At 37.8% G+C, this 25,945-nt stretch overlaps 1 protein-coding gene across 1 annotated transcript in view; it reads left to right on the forward strand.

Annotated features, from left to right (window-relative positions):
- LOC114652772 (serine/threonine-protein kinase 32B-like) overlaps positions 1 to 25,945 on the forward strand; it is a 323,284-nt gene that overhangs the window by 242,542 nt on the left and 54,797 nt on the right. Inside the window, exons 5-6 of the mRNA XM_028803089.2 lie at positions 7,491 to 7,528; positions 18,845 to 18,934. Of these exons, the coding sequence (XP_028658922.2) occupies positions 7,491 to 7,528; positions 18,845 to 18,934 (128 nt within the window). The remainder of the gene's footprint in view (positions 1 to 7,490; positions 7,529 to 18,844; positions 18,935 to 25,945) is intronic.

The raw sequence follows: 25,945 nt of genomic DNA on the forward strand, positions 1-25,945 counted from the left end.
TTTTTTGTCTCCTCCTAAACATTTTCACATTCAGTTTACTGAATCGTTAAATACTAATAATGATTAATAATGGATAATTATTCCCAGAAGTAAGGAGTGAAATGCATTTCAGATTCAAGAAACTATAGCGATTCTAAAGTTAACTATCTTGTGCGTTTAAAAGGTTATATTTCTAAGGAACACTTCTGCGTTTCCATTTAACACCTCTATTTATGCTTCTGCATTTGTTGATCTATTGATCTGCTTATATTCAGTGTGTGGAAAAAGCTTCTCTTTTGTTTGTTTTTTTTGTATTTCCCAAAATTAGCAGGAGTCATTTACAGCCACAGAGTTGATTTAATACAAACAGCATATTTATACCAAAGTGGCTTTTCAGATATAGTAGGGGGCTTCGCTTGCCAACCTAATATCTCACCCCCCGGCATGTGCTACGGGCCAGCCACTTTGTGCCTCTGCCGCTCGCATATATGGATTTCACTTTCAACAAACAACAAACCGTTTAATTCTCGCAGATACGCCTCTTCATTGGGAAGACACACTACTTTTCCCTGATGGCAACAGGAATTAGACAATCTACAAGTCTCCGATGTAAAGTTTAAATCTGATCTCTTCGATCTCTTTTCACTGTTCCGTTATTTCACCGAGTACTAATTTCCGTTTGTTTGCGTTAATGCGATCTTTATTATCTTTACTTTCAAATTTTAGTACTTTCATTATCTCAAACCTGCTCTGCATGTGTATCATGCCAACGTTTTTGAATCTCTTTACGGTGTTCTACTTTGTTATCTACTCTTTGTCTTTAATTTCCAGCCCCAGGCATGGTTTAAATCTCTTGGCACAAAGTCTCGTCTCACAGGACTTGAAAGTATCTCTCTGAAAAAGTCACGTCTCATCCCAGGCTGAAAAGTCTTGTCTCATCCCTGGATTTTTTTATATAATAGAGAGATTTAAATCCATGATCCAAAGATCACAGAAGAGTTAAAGTCCTATTACTCCCTAAAATCTAAATATTCTATCTAACTTTTGTTGAGTACTCTGTTTTTCTTTTCAAACTTAATCCTTGCTATAGATGGATTTGAAGACCAAAGTTCCAGCACTTGTGAGCAAGTGCTTTATAACCAAAATAGCACCTATATAACATGATAAGGTCTGGATAAGGTCACGAACATTAGATCCCAGATCTCCATTTCTTCTTCTGGCTCTGTTGATTTAGCCGTTCCTGTACACGGCTCCCTCACTAGCTTTGAACCCATTTCGCTCCCCCATCTGGAAAAAATCGTCGCCTCAATGAAGCCTTCAGGCTCTCCGGACGATGTGGTGCCGTCCAGACTGCTGAAAGATGTCTTTCCTGTGATTCGATATGATGTCTTAAAGATCATAACTAGTAGTCTATCTTCGGCTACAGTTCCTTGTGCTTTCAAACACGCAGTAGTACATCCAATCGTGAAAAAACCTGATCTTGACCCTGCCGTCTTCTCCAATCTTCGTCCAATTTCTAAACTACCTTTCCTGTCAAAATTACTCGAAAAAGTAGTTTATGAGCAATTAATTCACCACCTACAGGACCATCAGGTAATGGACCTTTTTCAGTCAGGCTTTAGGCCCCAACACAGCACAGAAACCGCGCATTTACGTGTCCTAAATGATGTCCTTTTGGCATTGGACTCAGGACTCTACGTGATTATGGTTCTTCTCGATTTATCTGCTGCCTTCGACACAATCGACCACGACATCATGATCTCCCGACTCGAATCCTGGGTTGGTGTATCTGGCTTAGCCCTCGACTGGTTCAAGTCATATTTCTGCAACAGGACTCTTAGAGTCATGCTAGACGATTTTTCGTCTGAATCAGTTCCACTCCCATGTGGTGTCCCCCAGGGTTCCATTTTGGGGCCACTACTTTTTTCAATTTACATCCTGCCTTTAGGTGCAATTTTTAGAAAACATGCAATCTCGTATCACCTATATGCTGATGACTGCCAAATTTATTTCTCCCTCAAGTCAACTGACTCCACTAAACCTCTTCTCAACTGCTTATCTGACATTAAGGACTGGCTGGCTGTAAACTTCCTTCACCTGAACGATTCAAAAACCGAGGTCATTGTTTTTAGTCCCGACCGCAAACAGACCCTACCCCTTGACCTCGACTTTCTTCCCATTCCAGTAACTTCGTCTGTTTCCAATCTTGGAATCAAAATGGATATGGCCCTGAAAATGGATGCTCAAGTCAACAGCACAGTAAAATCCTGCTTTTTCCATCTCAGGCGAATTGCCAAACTCAAACCAATTCTGCCTTACCACCTCCTGGAATCAGTAATCCATGCATTCATTACGTCCCGGCTCGACTATTCTAATTCCTGCCTATATGGTATTAGTAAAGCCACTCTTTCGAGACTCCAATTGGTTCAAAATGCGGCTGCAAGACTTTTAACTGGAAGCAGCAGAAGCCAACACATTACACCGATTTTAAAAACCCTACACTGGCTGCCGGTTAGCTTCAGAATTGATTTTAAGATACTCCTCTTAACCTATAAGGCACTGAATGGTCTAGCCCCTGCCTACTTGAGTGTCTTGCTCCATCGTCACAATCCCCCTCGTGTTCTTAGATCCGCAGATCAGCTGCTCCTAACCGTTCCCAAGGCACATTTTAAAGCTCGTGGTGAAAGGGCTTTTTCTGTCTGTGCACCCAAGCTCTGGAACTCCTTACCTTTAGTGGTTAGGCAAGCCGCTTCAGTCACCACATTCAAATCACACCTAAAAACGCACTTCTTCACATTGGCTTTCAATTCTTAACCTGTCTTATTTCCACTTGCTTTTTGCTATTTCTCTGTTTTATTGGGTCCCCTGACCTGTTTTTTAGTGTCTCTGTTTTAATTCTCTCTTAATGTTTGCTTTTTAATATTTTGCTTTTAGTCTTGCTTGTTTTAACTGTACAGCGCTTCGGTCAGTTGTAATGCTGTGTTTTTAAGCGCTTAACAAATAAAAATGGTATGGTATGGTATGGTATGATGTATGGGGTGCCAAAACATAAAGATAAAAAAATAAACAAAGGGTAAAATAAATGAAACAAAACTTAAACAGAGGGAAAAGTTTGTTCAGACTTCCTTCTTTCCTGGTCCTGGGCATATTTAACAGGTTAGGTTAATGGAGATTAATTTAATTTAACACTATTTGTCACACCATAAAATTGCCACCATTGTAACCCTATACTATTTTGATTTGCAGTGTATGCATAGTCATAGTAATTTGCTGGTTTTATGGATTTTATTATATTAAGTATGATTATTTTTAACTATTTTGACTTTAAATATTATAACAATTTAGAGTAATAGTAGTTCCTTCAGCTGCCTGGGTATATACTGCAGATTGAGCATGCTGCTTAGATGTGTGTCTTAGAAAGAGGGCCTGGCAGGGACCATAATTTTAAAGACCATGCCATGCACAGCAGGTATCAGAAACCCTGAAAATGTTATCATCACTAGTGATTAATGGTCATCACAGATAGCGGGCACTACCCCAACACATTTCACATGGATCCCCTTAAATAACTTCAAGATACCAAAGAAAAATGGAAAATAAGCCTGGAGTTTCCGATGGCTCATCTACAAAATGTCTCTCTGCTCCCCATTGTAAAGATCAGGTGTCCATTACATTGTCTGATCCTTTAGCAGAAGACTAGAAACTGAGGTTATAGAAACATCTGGGGCTGAACGGAGAAGCTCTTACAGAAAACATCAGGAGTACACAAGCCCTTTCTTGACCCCAGAGATAGTAGTTATGCATCCTACTGAAACAAGCTGAGGGAGTGCCTTAAAGGACCCCCTAGCCACAGAGAAGATATCTTAGATTTTGGAGGACAGTTGAAGGTTCATTGGGTATGAGAAAGGGTATAGGTAAAAGAAAGGTAGAAGGAGTGATGGTGTAAGAGGAATGTCCAATTAAGTAAGTAGGCCAGCCATCCTACTGGATAAAAAGTAAATTACCAGTTGTTTAGCCAGAAGAAGATGGCTGTCAGCATTTTTATTTTTACTGTACTTGTGCTCTTTACCTCCAAGACCATGTGCCCTCCTGTATTCTTATATTTTTGTTATAACAAATGTCTTATTTTTATGTGTATTTGCCTCCCTTGCTATATTTTGGATTCATGATTTGCTTGAGAGTACCCTTCTTTGTCCTAGTCTTTATCGTTCAAGTTAATGGAAAAAAAAACTTGCATGGTTGCATATATCCATTTATTTATGAATCAGACCAATTTTAGTATTGCAGCTGTCACACACGTGCGCATGGGAGGCAGCTAAAGAGCTCAAATAGTGACAATTCCATGTTTGACCAGAGGGTGGTGAGGTACACTGATTTTTTCTCTATCTTTAAATGTCCCCCAGACTGGCTGGGTGAAATGTTTTGGAAGGCTGGTGAGCAATAGAAAGCAGGCTACCTGCTCCACAATTTGTAAGGCAATATTTTGGAATGGCCTTAACCACTGCCCTACTTTGTTCCACAAGTTAAAAGTCTGTGCTTGTGTCGACCGCTCTGGGTCAAAATACCAGTCCTTTACTTTAGCCACCTGCTGGTCCGGGGATGCCCCGTATTTACTTGAGGCCTTGGCCTCACGGGGAAGAACAGCTCTCTCCTCCAAGAGAGCATAATATGCCCCTTTCACTTTCCCCCTAGGGACCAGCCCAATCCTGTGAGCCCCTCCCATACACTCCCTGTGTTTCTTAGTTTGCCCAGTTATGTGTTTTGAGAGTGGAGCCTGTACTTGGTCTTTCCAAACCCCGGGATGAACCACCCACTCGGAAACTTGGCCACGGTACTTTCCCACCTGGTTATTTTTCAGGTCTTGTCCCCTTCTCTTCTGGGATCCTCTCATCCTGCTGACTATGCCACTGTCACAAGATTGGACAGGAGACATAAAAAGGTTTGGGGCAGCCACCTGTGTATTATGCCATGGCTGCAAAAGGATTAATTATTGAGGAGTTGTGTCTGGTTCAATGTCCAAAACAGAATTGATGACATGTGGTAAAGATGGTGGCTTCAAAGGTCTGGGCAGGAAGTAATATCATCTGGACAGGAAGTGATGTCATCACGTGCACCGGAACCCTGTGGAATTCCCAGTGAATGGTCTGCAGAGGATTAAGAGAAAAAGTCAGTGCAAACATGAATTGTCACTGTTCGAGCCCTTTAGCTGGGAACTGGACCACCACAATGACTGTTTCATTAAAACACTGTTAACTATTAAGTGCCATTAAAGAAAAAGAAAAAAAAATCCAAATATTAAAAAGTGTGAGAATGAAATATAGCATTAGGGAGTGTATACTAAACACTATATAATTTATATAATTTATAATGGGGTTCCTGGGAAACCCATCTGCAAAGGACTGACATAGGGCATGGGCAAAGCGTATTATCCCATGAAGATTTATACCTGTTAAAAAGGCTTTAGTAGTCAGTGGATAAGCCCCTTCCTTATTAAGAGTGAGTGTGTGCAGCCTCCTGGGGACTGTGGTTCAGGCCTGCCGGAGAAAAGCAGGCCTGTCATAAATTTCTGTGCCTCAAAAGTGGAGCATAGGGAATATAAAGGGCTGCTTTAGACCACAGCTTATACACATTCCTTGAGATATCTTTTCATGCTCTGAGCAAAATTCAGACAAAAATTCTTTCGCTACCATCTCTGTTCCAACATCTTACACCACAGTTATTTCTGGAAGAATTCTTTTTTTATTAATAATGATGCTAACTCAGCCTTGACATGAAGAATAGGCAGATGTGAATATGATTTCTATTAATTGTTAAAGGACTACATATAATAATGCTCTATATTCTATTTGTCTAAGCAGAATTAGTATTCAGATCCTTTAATTGAATTTACACTAAAAATCTCTTTATTGTTAATGTTGTACTGTATCATTTTAAATTGCCTCAAATTCTGTAACTGACTCAGTACTTTTTCCATTTTCCAGAATCCTGCTTATAATAACAAAAACATCTGCATGTGCATTAAAAAAGGTCACAACGTTGTTATTAAAATAAATTGGCTTACTTATAATGGCAAGCCCTTTTGGCACTTTTCTTGACATATACCCATTGCTAACTTGTTTGCTAAATGTGTCTGAGCTTGAAGTTGTGCAAAGTTTAGTCAGTTCTGGTGTATTATAATTGGTGTTTCAGTAGGAAATACATTTTCAGACATAAACAGTATGTTCAGAATGGTGAAAGCAGCATAATGCATTTTTATTGAGCACTGGAGAGCAAAGAAATAATAGAAAATTAAAATAATGTTACAGATTTTGACAGAACTGATTGCCTTCTTCACCATTCACTGAGATGTACAGTAAGTGCAGATCATTCATTTCATTAATGAAACCTTTTCCTACTTTTCATTGTTCACATTATTTCTACTAATTTTAAAAGCCCAGAATTTACTCAACAGTGCAGCAGAATGACATTTCATTGTGCTAGTGGGTGTTGATCAGTTCACTGTTAAAATAAAAAAGATTAATAAAATAAGTGGGTAATCAGGCAAGGCTTTTTAGAGAGATCAGTTCCTCAGTAAAAAATGAAGAAGAAATAAAACATGAGAGACTCTTTGTTGGGGTGGAGGATAGAACAGTGAGTGGAAGTAGGATTTTGCTTTTTATTTAGCTCATTTATGCTTTTTAGACAATTCATAGTTTGCAACACTAAGCAAATAGCAAAGATTTGTTTTTACTGCGCTGACACCTCTGTATTTATATACCTTTGGAACGTAAGTGAAATACTTTGGTGCCAAATGCTGTGTTTGTAAACTAGAAGCATATACAGAGCACAGTATGATTTGATATATTTCCTCATGGAGACACTCAGAATAGTGTTAGCAGAAATTTAATTTTCCTGCAGGGAACACATTATCCAGCTACCCAGTAGCCAAGAGAAACAGATAACCAAATGAATGCAGTACATTAAGCATTTATTTTAGTGGTCTACACTTACAAAAGAAGGAATAGTTGCAATTCAGTAGTCCAGAAAGAAATCCCAACTTTTTGACTGCCTAGCTGAAATTAAAAAGTTTCTGCTCTTATATCTTTAGTTACCCTAACAAACAAGCACAATCTACAAATGTTTTGCTGCTTTCCTTTAAAGACTGCAAAATACTTTATCGGCAAGTGGATCTTTGAGTAGTGATGGTGTAGATCCTAACAGTCCTGTGTGAAAAAATGATCTTTATATTATATGTACAGTATGCTGTCATTTGTTGTGCACTATTCACATCTCATGATACATGATCTGCACTCAACATTTATTCTTTATTTAGATATTCTGAATTCTAGCCTATCTCTCTCTCTCTCTTTTCAAAGAAATGAGTGAAATTAAGATTTTGGTATGAAACTTAGTAAAATTAGTTTAGCTAAGTGCTGTATATTTGAAAAGCTTTAGTGAAAAACCATTAGTGTTACATTTCTGCAAGGGTATTCATGATTAAAAGATATTTTCTTTTTCTTTTTTTTTTTTAGAGATATTAAACCCGATAACATACTACTTGATGAGCATGGTAAGTAACACATTTCTTTCATATTCCTTTTCATATTAATCCAGAGGTTCCCAAGCCTTTTTGGTTTGTGACCTCATTTTGAAATGCAAGCTTTTTCTTGACCCCAGCTGATTGAAATATTGACATTCACTTCCTATTCAATACATTGTTGAAAGTATTTTTTTCTATTTTTACATTTTTCTCGTGCTCTCATTAGCATATCAGGTGACCCCAAGGTTGGGAAATGCTGTATTATTCTCAAACAATGTTATACTGACTAGTAATTGTTAAAATGTTGTTTTTCACTACAATACATAGAGAGAGCACTATTTATTAACTAATAAAGGTTAGCTACACTGAGTCAATGTCCTGACTCAGCCTAAAAAGTGTAGAGCGCAATTTGTGAGTATTTTGGGAGAAGTGGTAAAAGGCCAAAACAAACAAAAATAAAAAATAAACTGTAGGGGCCATAACCCAGACGAGAGGCAAAATCAAAGTCAAAACTGGGCAATAAGTCGTAAGCAGGCAACACAAGAAAAGAAAGCACACAATATTTAAATGAACGTAAGGAATTTTATCCGCAGATTGGATAAGGTGCCTAGCGAAAGGCTGACCTTGTATGCCAGCTGTTGATCAAGTCAAGGTCACGACCCCAGAGACCACACCCCTAGAGACGAGGGACGTGACCCTGACAACGGAAAGCAAAGCAAACTTCTCTTAAAGTAATGGGCTACGAAGCATCAGTTTACAGCCAAAATCATGACACAGGAGAACAACGGCAGCGATTTACTTCTTGTACAGCCCAAAATCACTCAAGGAATGCCTCAATGGACTTTAACAAGCCCTGCTTAATTGAGAGCCCCCCAACCTTGACTCTCTGAAAAAAAATCCCAAAAAACCATCAGGTTGACAGTAAAGAACATTAAATAGGGTTGTAATTACACTTTTAACATGGTGATAATACCTCATGCTTATTATACTGTATATTTAAGCATGATTTAAATATATTTTAGTTCAAGAGGCTTAACTGCTTAGTCCTCTCTGGCATGAAGAGAAGATTTAAACACTCGTGACATGGAAACCCAGGATTCTGCATCCATGAAGCGGCATTTTTAATCACTGTGCCACCCTTCCTCCCACATTAGATGAATTGGTGACATAATAAAAAAACACAAGTAAAAGTGAAATATCTTATTAGTATTAATCACTGAATTCTCATTTCAAATTGTAAGCTTAAGAATCTAAACACAAAATGCTGGACTAAAAATGTAAACAAAATTGTATTCCCTAAACACACAAGCAATTTATTTATTACAAGAATACAGAATTTGTTTTAAATGTCTTGCTGAGGGCGAGCTTTAGTGTTGATGAAAGGATAGTCATTTTATTCCCAGTCTAAATAGGCTTAAATAATATTGCTGGCATTATTATGTATATTAAGCAGTGACTTTTCTATGCAGCCTCAAGATTTACTGGTATCTTACAGAATATTTGTTACTTTATCCACAATACATACATGGCACTGCACACATTTCTTTTAAAATAGTATCTTAGAGTGACTTACAACTTTGTCATCATTGCACCTCGCATAGTACTGTACATCTGTTTGTCACTGCCACAGTTTTAGCACAAGCAGCTTTATCAAGTCTAGAGCATTTCAGTTTTTCATGGGATAGGACACAAAGCCAGATCTAAATTACTTTAGCTTTAAAAATAAATGAATTGAGACCAAACTAATTGGCAGTATAATCATTGCTGTCTTTTTTTTTTGATGAGAGTCATTTCCTTAACATGGTTTGCTACACTAGAGTGCTAACGTATGCTGTGGTATCAGCCAGATATATCTACGTAAAGTTCAGCAGATGGTACTGGGAGTGTTTAACTAAATACATATGTAATTAACAAATGCAAGGTATGCTATTTAAAACAGTGATAATTAACATTTTATTAACAAATATGTACTCCAATAAATATGCAATTATTTGAATATTCTGTCTAATAATTAGTCATCTGTGCTGAAGACCAAAAGGATTAATTTCACATTGCCTCTCAGAACAGGCCATGCCCTTTATTCCAATAATGCACCTGGTTACTCCTGTCCACACTACTGGAGTTCAATTACATCTGGGTGCCATTTAGTGAATGCCATCTGACTCGTGTATTGTACAGTTTCAGAGTTCAATACTTTAAGTGTTATTTTATAATTTTTTTAAATAAGCCTAACATTTTGTTAGTGACTAAAGACTTATGACTTCCTCATTCAAAACACTGGTCTATTCAACAATAGGAATAATTATTTCTACTGAAAAAAGAGATACAAATTACAGAAGCCTCCAAATACAGTGGAACCTCGGATCACAACCGTAATTCATTCCAAAACTCTGGTCGCAACCCGATTTGGTTGTGACCCGAACTAATTTCCCCCAAAGGATTGTATGTAAATACAATTAATCTGTTCCAGACCGTACTAAATGTATGCAAATATTTTTTTAAAGATTTTTAAGCACAAAAATAGTTAACTATACCATAGAATACACAGTGTAATAGTAAACTAAATGTAAAAACATTGAATAACACTGAGAAAACCTTGAACAGAGAAAAATAACATTGCAAGAGTTCATGATACAGCCTTACGAACCGCTCGCTGTAAACACTTTTTTTTGATGAGTTTTAAGCACAGGGAAAAAAATGAAAATTTGATATATTCCTTAATTTATACAAAAACTAACCATAAACAACAAAGAAAACTAACATTGCAAGAGTTCACGCTACAACCTTACAATCCACTGTGAAAAACCTTGAACAACAGAGAAAACTAACATTGCAAGAGTTCACGCTATAGCCTTACGAACCGCTCGCTGTAAACAACCAAGAAAACTCACCTTGCATGACTCGAGTTCTGGCATGAAGGAAGTGAGGAGGAAGCTGGGTGGAGAGGGGGGTTACAGTTTTGAGGGAGAGTCCCTCTGCGCTATGGAGGGATGTTCTCCTTCAGGTGTTTTCTCTCTTGTGATTTCTTGGGTTTCTGGTGTTTTTAGCTGCTTAGCTGGTGGATCAGACTTCGCGAAATAGTGGTTTTATGTGACTTGCCTTTTCCTACACATTAAAATTTTTCAGAAATGCAAGGCGACATGGTCGTTCATCATGTTTATCACTCTGTTCGCAACCGATTTGTCAAGGAGGTTCTTCTCAAAAAAATCCTGGCACTCATTCCATTTTTCCATGACAGCTTTTATTGCATCACTTTTTATAACTGCCCTTTCCTCTTCTTCCCCTGAGGACTGCTCCTCGGTGAGCAACTTATGCTGCTCCTGCTGGAGATCAGCGAATTCCTTCGTTGTCAGCTCCTCCTTGTGATCCAGGACCAGCTCCTCGATGTCCTCATTGTCCACTTCAAGACCCATGATCTTGCCCATGGACACAATCTCATCCACAACAGGAGGCTCAAATCTTTCTAAATGTTGTTCAGGAATTCATTTAGGCCAAAGTTTCTTCCAGGCTGAGTTCAAGGTCCAGTATGTGACGTCTTCCCAGGTTTTATCAATGAGGCTGATGCAATGAACGATATTAAAACGCTATCCCCTGCAAGTTTCTTCTCTTTCAACCACACTAGCATCAGTTTTTCCACCTCTTCCAGCACTTGAGGCCTCTGCTTGGTTAACACTGTAACTGCTTTTGCAACATCAGCTGCTTTAATGGTCTCTTTCTGCTTTAGAATAGTCGAAATTGTGGATTTTGACTTCTTGTACTCGGCGGAAAGATCAGTAACACGAACGCCACGCTCATACTTTTCAATAATTTCTTTCTTTAATTCGATTTAAATTTTCTTTGAACCTTTCTTCTCACCAACACTACCACTCTTCACTTGCTTAGAGGCCATGGTTAACTGCAAAATTAATGCAAAAGCACACGAAATAGAGCACAAAGAGTTCACAGCGAATGCACGCACGTCTGACTGAGAACAATGTACACGGAGAGACTGAACACATGCGGAAATCATTGGTGCGTATGAACCGGAAGTGAAACTGGCTTGTTCGTCACCCGAGTGTGTGGTCATGAACAGATGCAAAAGTTTGGCAAACTTTTTGGTCGTAACCCAATTTGTATGTGTTTTGAGATGTTCGTGACCCAAGGTTCCACTGTATCAACAAAAGGGAAAATTCAAAAATTAAAATAATAATAAACATCAGCAGAAAACCACACTTAATGGGAAGGTGAACTGAAGCGAAGTCAAAAATTTTGCCTGATTGTACTGTGCTATCTTTTATTCTGGAGATGATGTTAATAAAATTGTGTAACTGAACAGCTCAGAAGACATCTATAATCTGAAAATGAATTATTATACCCCTCGCCTGACAAGAACATGTCTGCACATACTTAACTTGGGCATTTTAAAGGGCAGAGATATTGGATTAAACTACGATAGCAGAATAACCATGAATAATAGACCTGGTAGCAAGCTTTCTAGAAGTAGCTTTAAGATTTTTTTCTAATACTTCCATACATTCTGTCCCATAAAGTATTTCATATTCATGTTAGCAAACTTCTTGTAGGTAAAAATGGATTTCACAGAATTAGTCTGAACTTTGAACATGGTATAATACATTTTTATATTTTTGTGTTTGTGAGACTAAATATCTTTGGGTAAAATTTCCTTCAAATGAAAGAATGCTTTAATCAAAGATGAATGTACACTGAAAAAAAAAATAATGTTAAATTTACAGTAAAGTACTGGCAGCTGGGTTGCCAGAATTTTACCATAAAAAAGAAAGGTGACAATATTTTTAGGTCTATAAAAATGTTATTTTTACGATAAAAAAGTGGCAGCTGGATTGCTCGAATTTTACCGTAATAAATAAGGTGATAATATTTTTAGGTTTACGGTATATCTTTGTAGTAAAAAACTGTTTTTTCTTTACAACACATTCCAACAGAAGGGAATGTTTAACCATAACCAGAAATCTCTCTATTATAAAAAAAAAATCTTGGGATGGAGACTAGGGAGACGAGACGTGATCTTCTTGGAAGATAATTTTACATCCTGCGAGAGACACTTTAACGTCACACGAGACAAGGCAGTGAGACAACATTTAAAACAAGTTCACGGACATCTAACCTAGCAGTTGTTGGATTGCTTTTGGCAGACACACTTCATGTGCTCCTGGCTCTTAAAACAACGACAAGCGACAAGCAGAACATGCAGCTCACCAGCAGATGATCCGACCACTTCTCCTTAGCGTGTGTTAAGCCCCCACCCCCCCTTCACAACGCAAGCGGCAGAGACGCGAAGTGGCAAAAGGACAGCTGCTGTACAGGCTTTTAAACGATGGATGTGCTGCGCAACAAGCAGAACACGCAGCTCGCCAGCAGCAGGAACAGAAAGACAGCAGCTGATCCGACAGCATCTCCTTAGCATGCGTTCAGCCCCCCCCCCCCTCACAATGCGAGCAGGATTATACATCCTGCGAGAAAGAGATGTAACCACGCCCGGGACAAGTATTGTTTTTACAAAGATTTAAAGTAAAAGTGAAAATAATGCATGTGTAACAATTCCCATGAAACAATCTCTTTAAATTGTATATCTGGTAAACAAAACTCAGTGGTGGGTGAGTAAAGCGAGCAGGGTGCGGAGCCCCCTAGTAATAAATATGCCAATCAATAAACCATTAGAAAGTACTGTCAGGATCAAACCCCAGTACGCAGTTTGCATCAGTAAAGTAAGAACAACCAATAGCAAACATGTATCATTCAATTATACACGTTGAAAACAATTCAATGTTTAAGGAAGTTACGGCACATTGTCTGGTGAAGAAGTAAAGTTTGCTTTTGTGGTGTATGGTGTCCTACAGGTGTGTCAGCTTATCGAATACAACCCACCACAAAGCAGCTTCCATAACCTCAAAAAACCTTCAGCATGCAGGGAAAAATAAGTCTGCTAACTAAGTTTTTTTCCCTCCTGTTCAAAGGTATATGGTTCACCAGGAATAATATTGTAAAAGGGGACGTTTCTTATGCAAATATCGTAACTTTGGTGTTACTGAAACAGTACTTTACCATTTTACATTTTACAGTTGTTTACCTTCGCTACTTAACAGTTTAGCTAAAAATGAAATTTATTGTAACTTCTGTATATAATTACAATCAACGTTTATGCATTGCTTTTAGTTGACTTATTTTAAAAAGAGAGCACTTTATCATTAATATTTATCCCATCAATTAATTAAGTTTGAGTCTCGGCAAAAGGAGAAAAAAAATGATCAGTTATGCAAAATGTTCTGCTTTTGTGAAAATCCAGCCTGTGGATCAAAGATCAAATGACTCTAAGATAAAATGCTATTTAAAAAAAAAAAAAGCATCACTTGATCTTTAATTAGAGAACATCAGACTGCCAGGCCTGCAGTTTAAAGAAAGAAAGTTAACTAAAGGCTCAAAAAGGAATTTATTCAGTGCTTTACAAAAGTGGAGATGCTAGTGTATAGGTGGAATTTAAACAGTCAAGAGTTCTATAATTGAATTGCCTTTGTGTTATCTTGATACTCACATTTACTTATAGTTAATTATTAAATACACACTCATGTGCACTTTTCAATACAAGTAACCTCATTACGATACACCAGTGGAAATGTGCAAGTGTTTGGTATTATATTTCTGCAGTATTTTATTCTGTATTAATTGTGGAGTTGGGCCTCATTGTGATGCCTTGTAACTCCAGTGAAGTTTGCACGTTTTCCCCTTCTTTGCATTTTCCTTCACCAGGCCCACTGGCTCTCTTCTCATGATGCAGAGATACACAATTCATGTTAGGTTATTCAGTAACTTAATGGGTGTATGCACGAATGAGCCCTGTGATAGACTGATGCCTCATGCACAGATCTTGTGCACCATACAGTGACAATTAGATCAGGTCCCTTTTCCATAAGATTGCATCAAATATATTCATACAATGAAGGGAAGAATGGTGCTATCCACTGTGCCACCCTCTTTATAATAGTGGCTGCCTAATTGAGTCTTTATTATCTTCTTATTATGAGCATACATATAAGAACAGGAGAAGTGTGACAAACCAGAGAAGACCATTTAATCCATTAAGCTCATTTGCTTAGCTAAAAGTGATCACAACATCTCATCCAGATATATATTTTAACACTTACTAATGTTTCTTCCTCAAATACATGACTTGGTTGTTTGTTGCTGGTTCCTACAACCCATTGGAAGTGCTTCTAGGCTTTGGTCTTAAGTACACTTCACCTTAATTTCAGATGGTTTCTTTGAGCACGTGTTTCACTATTTAAGGGTTCTGCTGGATCAACACTATCAGTGACTTTTGAAGAGCTGGATTAACTATCCAAGCAGATGTTCTAAAATGTCCTTGCTTACTGTCCTTTGCCAAGTAGAGTGATGCATTATTGCCAATATTATGTATTAGCAGCAAATGGGCCTTATTATATCTGAAGTGGTGATCAGCCACGTGTAAAGTTAATAAATCACCCAGAAAATGGTAACTTTTTTGAGAGTTCTACCATATCTTTATTTTTGATATTGCATACAAGTGCTCTGGTAGCAGAGCTGAAATCCTTAGATGATGCCATCATGTTTTTGGCAAACTCTGACTTGAACTTTCACCTTTTATTTCTGATTTGAAATATGCAAATGCCCTGGTAGCAGACCTGAAATCCTTAGATGATACCATCATGTTTTTGTCAAAGTCTGACTTGAACTTTCACCTTTTATTTCTGATATGAAGTACTAAGAGCCATCAATAGATGCGCTTGTTCTTTACAATGTGACTCCAATGGTAGAACATACCTTACACAATAATAGGCACATTTTTAATTAAAATGCCAAGTGGATTAACAAAAAGTGGGTAATGCACCCTAGGACGGGTTTTCAGATTCAACAGTTGAACAGAATGTATGAGTACAACACACTGAAATAAACTAAAATAAAGCTGTATGTTATGATAAACATATTGGTTCACATTTGTCTTCAGTTAGTGGCCTTTAGAAATAAATATACTGCAAATGAAACAAGGTAGATTTTTGGGTAAGGTTGTCTACGTATACTTCCTCACCTCAGTCCATGTTTAAATGCATTTATTAACCTATGAACAGCTTCAGTCTAATGTGTCACCCACGGCACACTAACATATAGGCTGTTCTGCTACAAACTTGTACAAAATCATTGGATCTAGAAATATTAAACATCCAACTTCCATGAACATCTGTTGTCTGATATACCTATAGATCCTTCGGAGAAATTGGCAATGATGAAATGTATGATGAAGGTGTCCTGGAATAAGAGTACTTTTTGAGATGCTAAATTCTAGTTTAATAGTTCTATCTGAAACTACATTAAATAGAAAGCTGTAATATTTTACTTTTAAAAGTAGAAAGAAATCTTACTACCCAGAAATCCAAATCATTAATCCATAATATGAATTTGTAGGGCACACACCAGTAATAGAGTTCTGCGGCTTTAGCCAAACTGCACTTCTAGACTAACCAAGACAGGAGGCTGCTCTTCCATCAAAGCAGGCCTCTTGAGACCAACACAGCTAGCACACCTCCATTCTGCTCTTTGCCTGCAGTATATTGGATCCACACTTAGACCCACTTTTTCAAAATCAGACTTTCATATTCTCTGCACCACATGTAGATGTGTAGTCAGTAATAGCAAACTGCTGTCATATAGCACTCACTCCAAGCCTCTGCTTATAGAAACTAACTTTATGGGACTCATTGAACACCAAGCAATATTAATCTAACAGCAGTATTTGCAGGACGTTAACACAGTAAACCACTCAATTACCTCGATGCGAGACTTCTTCAGGTATCTATATATATAAAATCCCAATGTGCGTCCAGGTGTCCGTGTGTGGGTGTCTTCTGGTGAAGGGCGCATGCTCGGGGCACGGTGCTATGCGCGATATTACTGTCAGAGAAAGTTAGAGGCGTTTTACGGAAATACAAACCAGTATTACTGCGAGAGGAAATGAAAGGTACACAATACAGTGACGCATATTACAGCCACATACAAGCCAGTATTACTGTCAGAGGAGATTAAAGGCATATTACTGACGCGCATGCCTGTATTACCGCCAGAGAAAATTAAAGGTATATTACGGACGTACAAGCCAGCAGACGTACAAGACGGTATCCTTCAATAAGGGCGCGCACAAAAAGGTGAGCCTCAAAAGGACGACCTCAATTGGGCGCAGCGAATACAGGCGCGCATGAATAAAAATCTTCACATATTCCAGAGCCATTTGAACTAAATTATCTACGCGCCCTTATTGAACAGAGCCGTACAAGACAGTATTACTTTCACAGAAAATTAAAGATACACAATACACGGCGGCAGCCCACGAAGAACGGTCAGCTCAGCAAGTAAACATCAACAAAAGAAAGGCTGAAAGAAAGAAAAATACGACCAACAAAAAGAATGAGGTCAAAGTCCCTTGCCATTTAATATAGACTGTTCCTACTAATGTTTATGCACTACTGTTCTAGCGCCCGTTATTGTAACGGGCTAAATGACTAGTTTTAAATATTTGTCCAGAATGATCAATAAAGTTTAGGAATGTATTGCTTGTATATAACATAAGTCTAAATTTAATTAACCCCTGTTTCACATTGAGAGATGCAATTTGGGCCACCCTAAAGGACAACTGGTTTATATCAGTCAATCAAAAGGATGCATATCTCTATTGAGCAGTCTCTGTCTTGTACAGTCTGCACTTAAAGAATAATAATTCCATATCCTGCCCCAAGCTGATGACACTCCTACATCTACAGTACATACATACGCACCATCATAAACGTGTGGCGTTGAGTTGTATTCTGAACTTTACAAAAATCACTCTAGTGGTAGGGTGGGTGAAAAATTACTTTCCTCTTAATATTTTAACACTCCACTTTGGGAATAAATAGATTCAGTAACACAGAAGGCTGCAATTTCCTTGCAAAGGACCACAGTAATTACAGCTCTAATAGCACAGACACTTATTCTTGTCACTGTCAGGACACATAGACTTCACTGTACTACAAGTGGCCTACAGCACTTTGCTTGTGTCTGAAACTGAAAATGGGAATTGCAGTGGAAACACATGTACATTATATTGATGTTGGTTACATATCAACCAATATGGAATACTGTAAAGTAGAAAACGAATAGGCAAAAGCAAAAAGTAAACCTGCCACCATAACAGGCTTAACTGTTCTGGTTTGTCAACCCATGTGTTAGAGTGACTGACTTACCCATTTTCCCAGTACCCCCAGTGTATTCCCTCCCTCTTCCCAACTCATTTTCTGCACTTCTGTCATTTCTCCTGTCATTGTGCATGGCCTTTTATCCATGACAAGTCCTAACTATTGACTTAACATACTGTAGTAATGACCAAACCAGAATTTAAACCTCATTCCAGGGTTCCATTCAAGTCAGGCCATAGGATCACTACAGAGACAGAAGTGCCCCAAGCAATTATTGACAACTGGCTCTTAGTGGCAGCTATCAATCCTTGGAGGAACATAACCTCTGTACCCTGATAGGCTTTCTAAAGTGCAAGGCTGTTTCTAGAGTGCTTCCTGTGCTTTGTGTAGTGAGGTGTCATTTAACCCAATGCAGCCTGTCTTTTGTTGCTTGACATGGCAGCTTCATGCCATTTCTCTCTCTTTCTCTCTGTCTCTGTTGGAAGGTTAGGCACTTTTGTGTATGTGATAGGTTTCCTGTGATCTAGTGGCCTGGGGATCACCTTAGGCTTCATCTTGTGGTGCAAAATAGCCCTTCCACAAGGTTGGTCTTGAATGACTCTCTTAATAGGTACACCCTACAGTCATAGAGCCTGTGATCCCCCAGGGATTCCCCTCTTTCAACGCTAGGAGAAGAACTCTCCATCCTTTAGGGTGCTTTTAAAATAATCTCTCTGGCCTTGATGAGTCGGAATTCCTATTCTGTACCACCTTGGTTGTATGCAGTATAATAAATATTTACCTAGATTGACAGAGAAGGGTACAGTGCAAAGTGTAATAAATTGTTGATATTGTACACAATGAAATAATGGAGCTAACACAAATTCATAAATAAAGCAATGACATTTTAAAAATGTATATCATTTTATATATATATATATATATTTTTTTTTTCAATTAAGAATAAACAAATAGAGATATAATCATGCAAAATGTAAAAAATTCATCAGACAAAACAAGTAGCAATCACTGACAGGCAATAAGGTTGAATCGTATTGCAAACAGATTGATAGTGCAGGTATTTCTTTTCATGATAGAGTCAGTAATAACTAATTAACTAATGAGACCAATCTGTTGTGTGTTTTACCAGGTCACGTTCATATTACTGATTTCAACATTGCTACTGTGCTCAAAGACTCTGAGACGGCTACGTCAATGGCAGGAACTAAACCTTATATGGGTAAGTTCTGAATTGTTTATCACAAACTATGCAATTCTCTGCTAGTCAGTCAAACACAATTTTCTCAAACCAAGACCTATTTTGAAAATTTCAGTTCTCTTTAAAATCCTGCTCCTAAGTGTTTTATTTCCTACAGAGTATTGCAATAGGGGGAGCAAAAGAGTCTGTGAAGTACATTTGTCAGGGTCAGAATTCAAGGGAAGCCGCTTCATAGTGAGAGAATTTGAAGCTGGTGTAAAACATTCAAGAGAGCCACTGAAGCATGTCAGGAATTGAAAAAGTGAATGGTAATGCCAACTTAGTGTTTAAGTTCTCATGTTTATTTTCTATCTACTTGGTATTATACACAGTTCTGCAAGTGCTTGACTCAGTCCAGTTAGTCTGCCAGCTTACAGCACACGCTCCTAATTTATTACATCACTGCTCAAATGATGAGAAATTCTTAAGGCAAATTTAAGCCAAGGATATATTTATTTCTTTCCATTTTTTTTTTCAAAATGGCATTATTCTCTGCCTGGCAGTCTAAATGTTCTGATTCGAGGCTGATATTTACCACATGCTTTTTATAAAATGGCACTCATGGCAAAAACACTCATGAAGCAGCAACATGACAACTGCAGTGCATATGATGATACCATCACTGAACAATGGTACTAGCACTAAAACGGAAACAATCCAACTACAAAATGTAACGGTAAAAACAATAAAAAAACATCAAAGAAATGTACATAGGCCACATGTTGAAGTTTGATCATTTTCTTTTTTAAACACATTTAATTGGCAACTCTACTATTGCCCCATGTGAATGAGTGCAGGACAATACACAAGTGTGCCCCTCAGATGATTGGCATTCCCTTCAGGGTTGAGCCAGAATAAGATCTGGCTCCCTGTGACACTGCAATGGACAAATGAGCGATGTAATGTGTTTAATATCACAATCAATATATGAAGTCTGTGGAATGAGAAGCTGCCAATAGTAAGTATACAGCATAACAAATTAAAGAATTTGTGAGAATGAAGAAGATGGACACAAAAAACTGGAGATGGAGAAAAAAAAATCATTGAGCAGAGTGAGGCCTAGATGCCTATCCACCCACTCCCTGTATAGTCATCCAACTATACAAACCAAACTTTCATGTCAAGTGTCCAGCAGTGTAGAGATGACGTGTGAAACAATGGAGCAGGTCCATCTCTGAAATCAGTCTGGAAGAATGCTGCTTCTTTAATCTCCATTGCATAGAAAAGAAAAATCCCCTATAAACTGTACTACACAAACAATATTTACAAAATAGTATTTTTAATTAGCATCTCAGAATATTTTAGGAAAGTTGCCAATATGTTCTTTATTGGAGTCTACAGTATATTCAGAGCCATATTGAAGGGAAGGTCAGTGTATCACTCATCTCTAATGATTTTATTGTCAGTAAACGAGAAAAGATCCAAGACATTATTTCTGGAAATGCATGCACTTTTAAATTAATCTCCTTGATTCTATTCACATCGTACCACCACTGAAAATTATATTTTAATTGATGCACATCTTAACTCAAGCCCCTTAATTATATTTTTCCTTAATTAGCAACCAAACAATATTAAGACACAAAATGTACCAACACATAAACAACAACCTGTGTCCATCACACAATAACTGAAAATAAAGAAAGGTGAAGGCCTCAGTAATTTTGATCTGCTCAGGTCCACAAAACAGAAAAAAAGAAAATCAAGTTTTGGAGATGTCTGCCATAGCAGAATGAGCGCCATGGAATTAAATAACGGAGTTAATTAGCAACGAGAATTGGCTTCAAATTTAGAAACTGAATGAAGGTTGGAGTTTGTGGCCCCAAATTAGTTGCTCATCTGTTGGCACACTTCACATCAAATTTATGTTTAGGTGCCATTTAAGGAAAAAAGAATCAATTCAGCAGTCAGAGTCTCAAGAAAAGTCAATTACAATAAAGGGAAATAATTAATTAGCAGCAAAAACTGGTCACTAATTAAGAAAAGGATTAGAATGAAAACTTGCAGCCACAGTAGCTCTCCAGGGGCCTCATGCATAATGCCATGCGAAGAATTCACACTATAACATGGCATACGGACAAAAGTGGAAATGAGCTTACGCACAAAAAATCCAAATGCATAAATCTGTGTAAATGCCAACTTCCACGTTCTTCCACTATATAAATCCCAGTCAGCGTGAAAAGTAACGCACGTACACGTACCTGCTGTCCTGCCCCGCCTCCTCCCAGAATTGCGCCTCTTTGAATATGCAAATCAATATAAATAGTCCTTAAGCTCATCGTTTTGTGAAAAGGCAATGGCAAAAGCATGGGGGGAAATAGAAGAATTTCAGCGAATATCAAGTGGAGGCAAACATACTATTTGTTGGTTTAAACAGTGGTATAAACAACAAAAGGAAGTTGATTGAGTGACATAGAGTGTCGGAGAAACTCGAAAGCTCAAGTTCACAAAGTCGCACAGTGCCCGAAATAAAAAAGAAGTTGCCAGATATCAACGTCGCCGTGAAAAGGCGAGTTGTAGCCCACCGTAGGAGTGTCACCGTCGGAGTGTCATATGAAAGCTTATTAGGGCACAGAGAAAAAAAAAAGCGCACAGTGGGAAAAAAGCACGAAATGTCAACTTTAATGTCTAAATTTCCACTTTAATCACATATTTTGTCATTCAAGTAGAGCATCATAAACTTCATCTTAAAATTGTTTAATTTACTAGTTTTTCAAATCCCATCATAACTAAAGTAGCATGTTAACTGCTTTGTTTTGTATTTGATCTTCTATGTTCTCTATGTGTGTGAATCACTACGTGCTTCTGGGCTTTCTCTTCCTCCGACAAGACACAGAATCCATTACATTCATGATATTACAGCTCTCTGAATAATTTAAATACTGAGATGTATACTTGATATCATTTTCATGATGATAGAAGTTAAAGCATGTTATTAAACATGGGAACACAGTGGCGCAGTGATTGTTCATGCCTCACGCAGGATGCTTGCTGCACCATGCGCGACCTTCAATGAAATAATTTATTGCACCAGTACTGTCTCTTTCAAACATATTAACCCCCAATTCCTGTCCTTACTTTTCTTTCTCCAAATACCCAATCGCCACACGATCAGCTCTGTAATAGACGTTAAGCCATCTGTAAGCTTAGAATGCCAATTCTTCAAAACTTTTAAGGAACATTGAAATATCTTCGTAGTACATGTTAAATTATTATCCATCCAGTGTCGCACCAGTCCCAGCAAGAATACAGCACAAGGCAGGAACAATCCGTGAATGGAGTCCCAACTCCTTGCTAGCGCAGCAACACCGTATCCTCACGTTTAATTATTAAAAATATAGATAATTTAAATGAAGTTAAAGTTTTATCTGTATAATTATAACATATTTTGCTGCATTTCATCTTAAAAATGATATCGTCATCATATGTAAATACACACTTTATAAAGTGGCTCAGGTTGTGCAATACCATAACTGTATCGCAAGTTTACAGTGAGGTAATTGTACTTATAAGTACAAACAGTTCTACAAGGAGCACTTGATGGACTGATTGAGTGCGTTTATAGTTCTTGGGATGAAACTGTTTCTGAACCATGAGGAAAGGCTCTGAAGCATTTGCCGTATGAGAGCAGTTCAATGGACAGCATGGCTATTCCATTCCACACTGAAATCAGAATGAGTATTGTTCCCTAACCTTGATACAAATTATGTTAAAACCAGTAACGGCGCACTGCACAACAACGTGCAGTGAATACACTTGACTTTCTTTCTATGTACGTTTATCATTCATTTGCTCAGAGGTTGATGCACTTGTTGCTTCCTGAGCAGCTTTTCTCTTCTCCACCCTAGTGGCCCGCTTCTTCTCTTCTTTCATCGGCATCTTTTCATGTTAAAACTGATTACGTAAGTTTTTGTGTTGCATTTGCTTAGTACAGTTTCGTTAATTTTTCACTTAATCTGGGACTTAAGTCTTCAATCTGCCTCAAGAATGATTATGAAGAGATAGAGGAAGTGACAGCAAAGGTGGTAGGGTTGAGAACGGCGCCCATATGCATGCACTGCACGGCCAGCCTGCTGACCACTACTAAGAGTTGATTCTACAATAAAATAAAATAAAAAGAGTAATAATTCCAAAACTCTTTGCTTTTAATATAAAGCTGTGGTGCAGACTTTCAGCGTTTTGTATGTGTACCACATTTCAGGCTACAGTTTATTTGATTTTTGACCTTGACCTTCCTGGGTTGACCTTTGAGGTCAATCATCACCCCTAAAGCAGATAGTAGACGTCATGTAGTATATGTGTACCAGATTTTAGGTCGATAGGTCAAACAGTTTGTGAGCTACAGGTGATTTAAAATCCTGGACAGACAAGCAGACCGCCATGGTAGCGTATTATATAAGAAGATCACCCGCACATGTAATTCATTACTAAGCATCTTTATTCAGCCACTCTTAACTGTCCCTCTTGATCCTGAAAGTATTTGTGAAGCTGCTTTGAACTCCCTCCTGCTCTTCTTCTTTTGTTTTATATCACCAATCATTTAACTGAATGTAATCTTCCCAAAATATATCCATAGGTTCAAACCTTGTCTTTACCAGATTGCTCATGCTTGCTTGTTCTTTGATCATTGCTTAAACATACTACTGTAGTGGGCCCATTAATGTCCTGTAGAAGACCAGGAATGGCTACCTCGGTAACCGCTAACCATGGCCTATTGTGGACATCTTTAATTAATTACATCCTGCACTTACAATGGGTTTTTATTTTTGTGACTGTTCGGTTCTACTTAGAAGTTGTATGTGACAGCAGTCTTGTGCTGAAAAGATGGAGACTCTCAAGTAATACTCGGACATCTCTTTTTCAAATATAATTTGGCATTTTTATGAGATCGGCAATGATAAAACACAGAAGTTCTGAGCAGAGGAACTGATTTAGGTACTATAATTTTACAGTATATGTACTGTGACTTCATTTGTTAATATTTTAATATGACCATAAAATATGTGGAAAAAAATATTTAAGAAAGGTGGTGCTGTATTATAACATGACATTTAAATATTGTTAATAATTTATTGAACAGAGGAACTGCTTCCACACACATTACAAAGAATATAAATAAAATACCTTAATTGACAGAGAAAGCGATCTTTTGAAACTAATAACTTTATATTTTAATGATTAAAAGGGCCAAATTACCCATCAATGTTGCATCAACTTTAACTGCATGGCTACATAACGAATCAATTTACAAAACTATTTACTGCAGTCCAGGCTGTGGGTGTGACAAGACCTAGTCCATCACAGGGATCAGCAGTTTATATTACACAGAGTGTTCCCACAAAGTGATTTAAATACTGTATTGAGTGCATGTGCATTGTTGTGCTGCTGAAGCTCAGTGTTGCACAAATAAAGCTCTTTGCAAGCCAGGCATTATTTTAGAATCAGTAGAAGAATGGCAGAGTTTCCAAAACAACTTAATAGCTTGAAAGACAGCTTGGTAATTCTTCCAGGAAACTACTGTCTCATTCAGTAGAATTTAAAGAAGTCACTGCCAGAACTGCTGTTCTGCTGGAGAGACAGGAAGGCCCCTTTCATCGTCTGAAACAAGAAAGACCACTTGCATTAGATAAGCAAAGATTTATAAACACTTATAACAACATAACAGAAGAGACTGGCAGTAGCATCAGTGTTGTATCAATCAATCTCATATCAAAGTGATATAAAATCATAGGAAAGTGAGTTTTCTTGCAGTAAAATCAACACACATAATTTTTAAGGTAGTTAATGTAATCAGTAATGAATTGTGCTGCTTTCTGCAAATTTAACATTGTCCAAGAAGAAAGACAAAGTGGGGTTTCATCCATCCACAAACCATTTGCAAATGTTGCATCATGCACATTTCAGAGCTCTTGTCAATGTACTGTAATTGGCAGCTTATCACAGTCTAGGATCAGCGGCATATTTTGCATGATAATGGTGGTGGACCGTAGCAGAATTTTCCCGGTACATGTGCAGACATCTCTAACATGAACATTACATAATTAATTATATCTCTCCCTCTTTTGCTGATGACTAGTGTGGACGAAAAAGGCACACTGGAAGGCAGACAGATAATATTTTCTAAATTCTCCTGTTTATTAATTTGGAGTCACAGTAAGTAGAGATTCAAAAGAGTATAACTTATTGCCGCAAAGCTCAATTGAACCCCGATCAAAAGCCAGGAGGGGTTTTTTATACTTCAGCATCTCATGATTAATAAGACAGAAAGAACATCCTTATCAAAACAGTAAAGTTAAACAATATGTCTGTTGAGCTAAGCATTATCTGTGTTTTGGAAGCTAAGCGCAGGAGAGACGCCTTGCATAAACTTCATGTACTTTCTGCAGCCTTGTGACCTTGTCCCTGAAACATTCACTCTGAGAAAGGGAAAAACAAGAAACAGCTTACATTTTATTCATCTGGACACTATTTCTCCTGAACCCTGGAATAACATATTTTTGTTAGTTCATAAGCCAAAGCGTCTCTCACTGGCAAGTTACAAAATAGTTATTATAAAGATTCTAATTTACTAAACACACAAAATACATGGTGCTGAGGAGAACATTCTTCTTCTACACTAGTGAAATGCGCATGTTCACATTCCTTTCAAAGTCATAAAAATTGAATCAAACAATGGTACGCAGATGCTTGGTCTGTCACAATCGCCATCACATCTTTCTGATACCACCTGAAATTGTCACCATATGTTGCCGCATCTGTAGTTCCATCAACTCCTCCGTAGTCAATTCCTCGGAATGTGCGGCAACAAGCTCTTTGATGGCTCGTATTTCGAATTTTGGCTTGTAACTCAAGGCAAAAAATCGACCTAGTGAAGGCTCGTATCTCAAAAAACTCGTACATTGGGGCACTCGTATCTCAAGGTACCACTGTACTTGAAAGCTATGAAGAGTTAAATGCTGTTCTGCTATAGTAAAAGATTTATTGTATAATACA

Source organism: Erpetoichthys calabaricus, chromosome 5 (assembly GCF_900747795.2).
Source record: "Erpetoichthys calabaricus chromosome 5, fErpCal1.3, whole genome shotgun sequence".
NCBI lineage: Eukaryota > Metazoa > Chordata > Cladistia > Polypteriformes > Polypteridae > Erpetoichthys > Erpetoichthys calabaricus.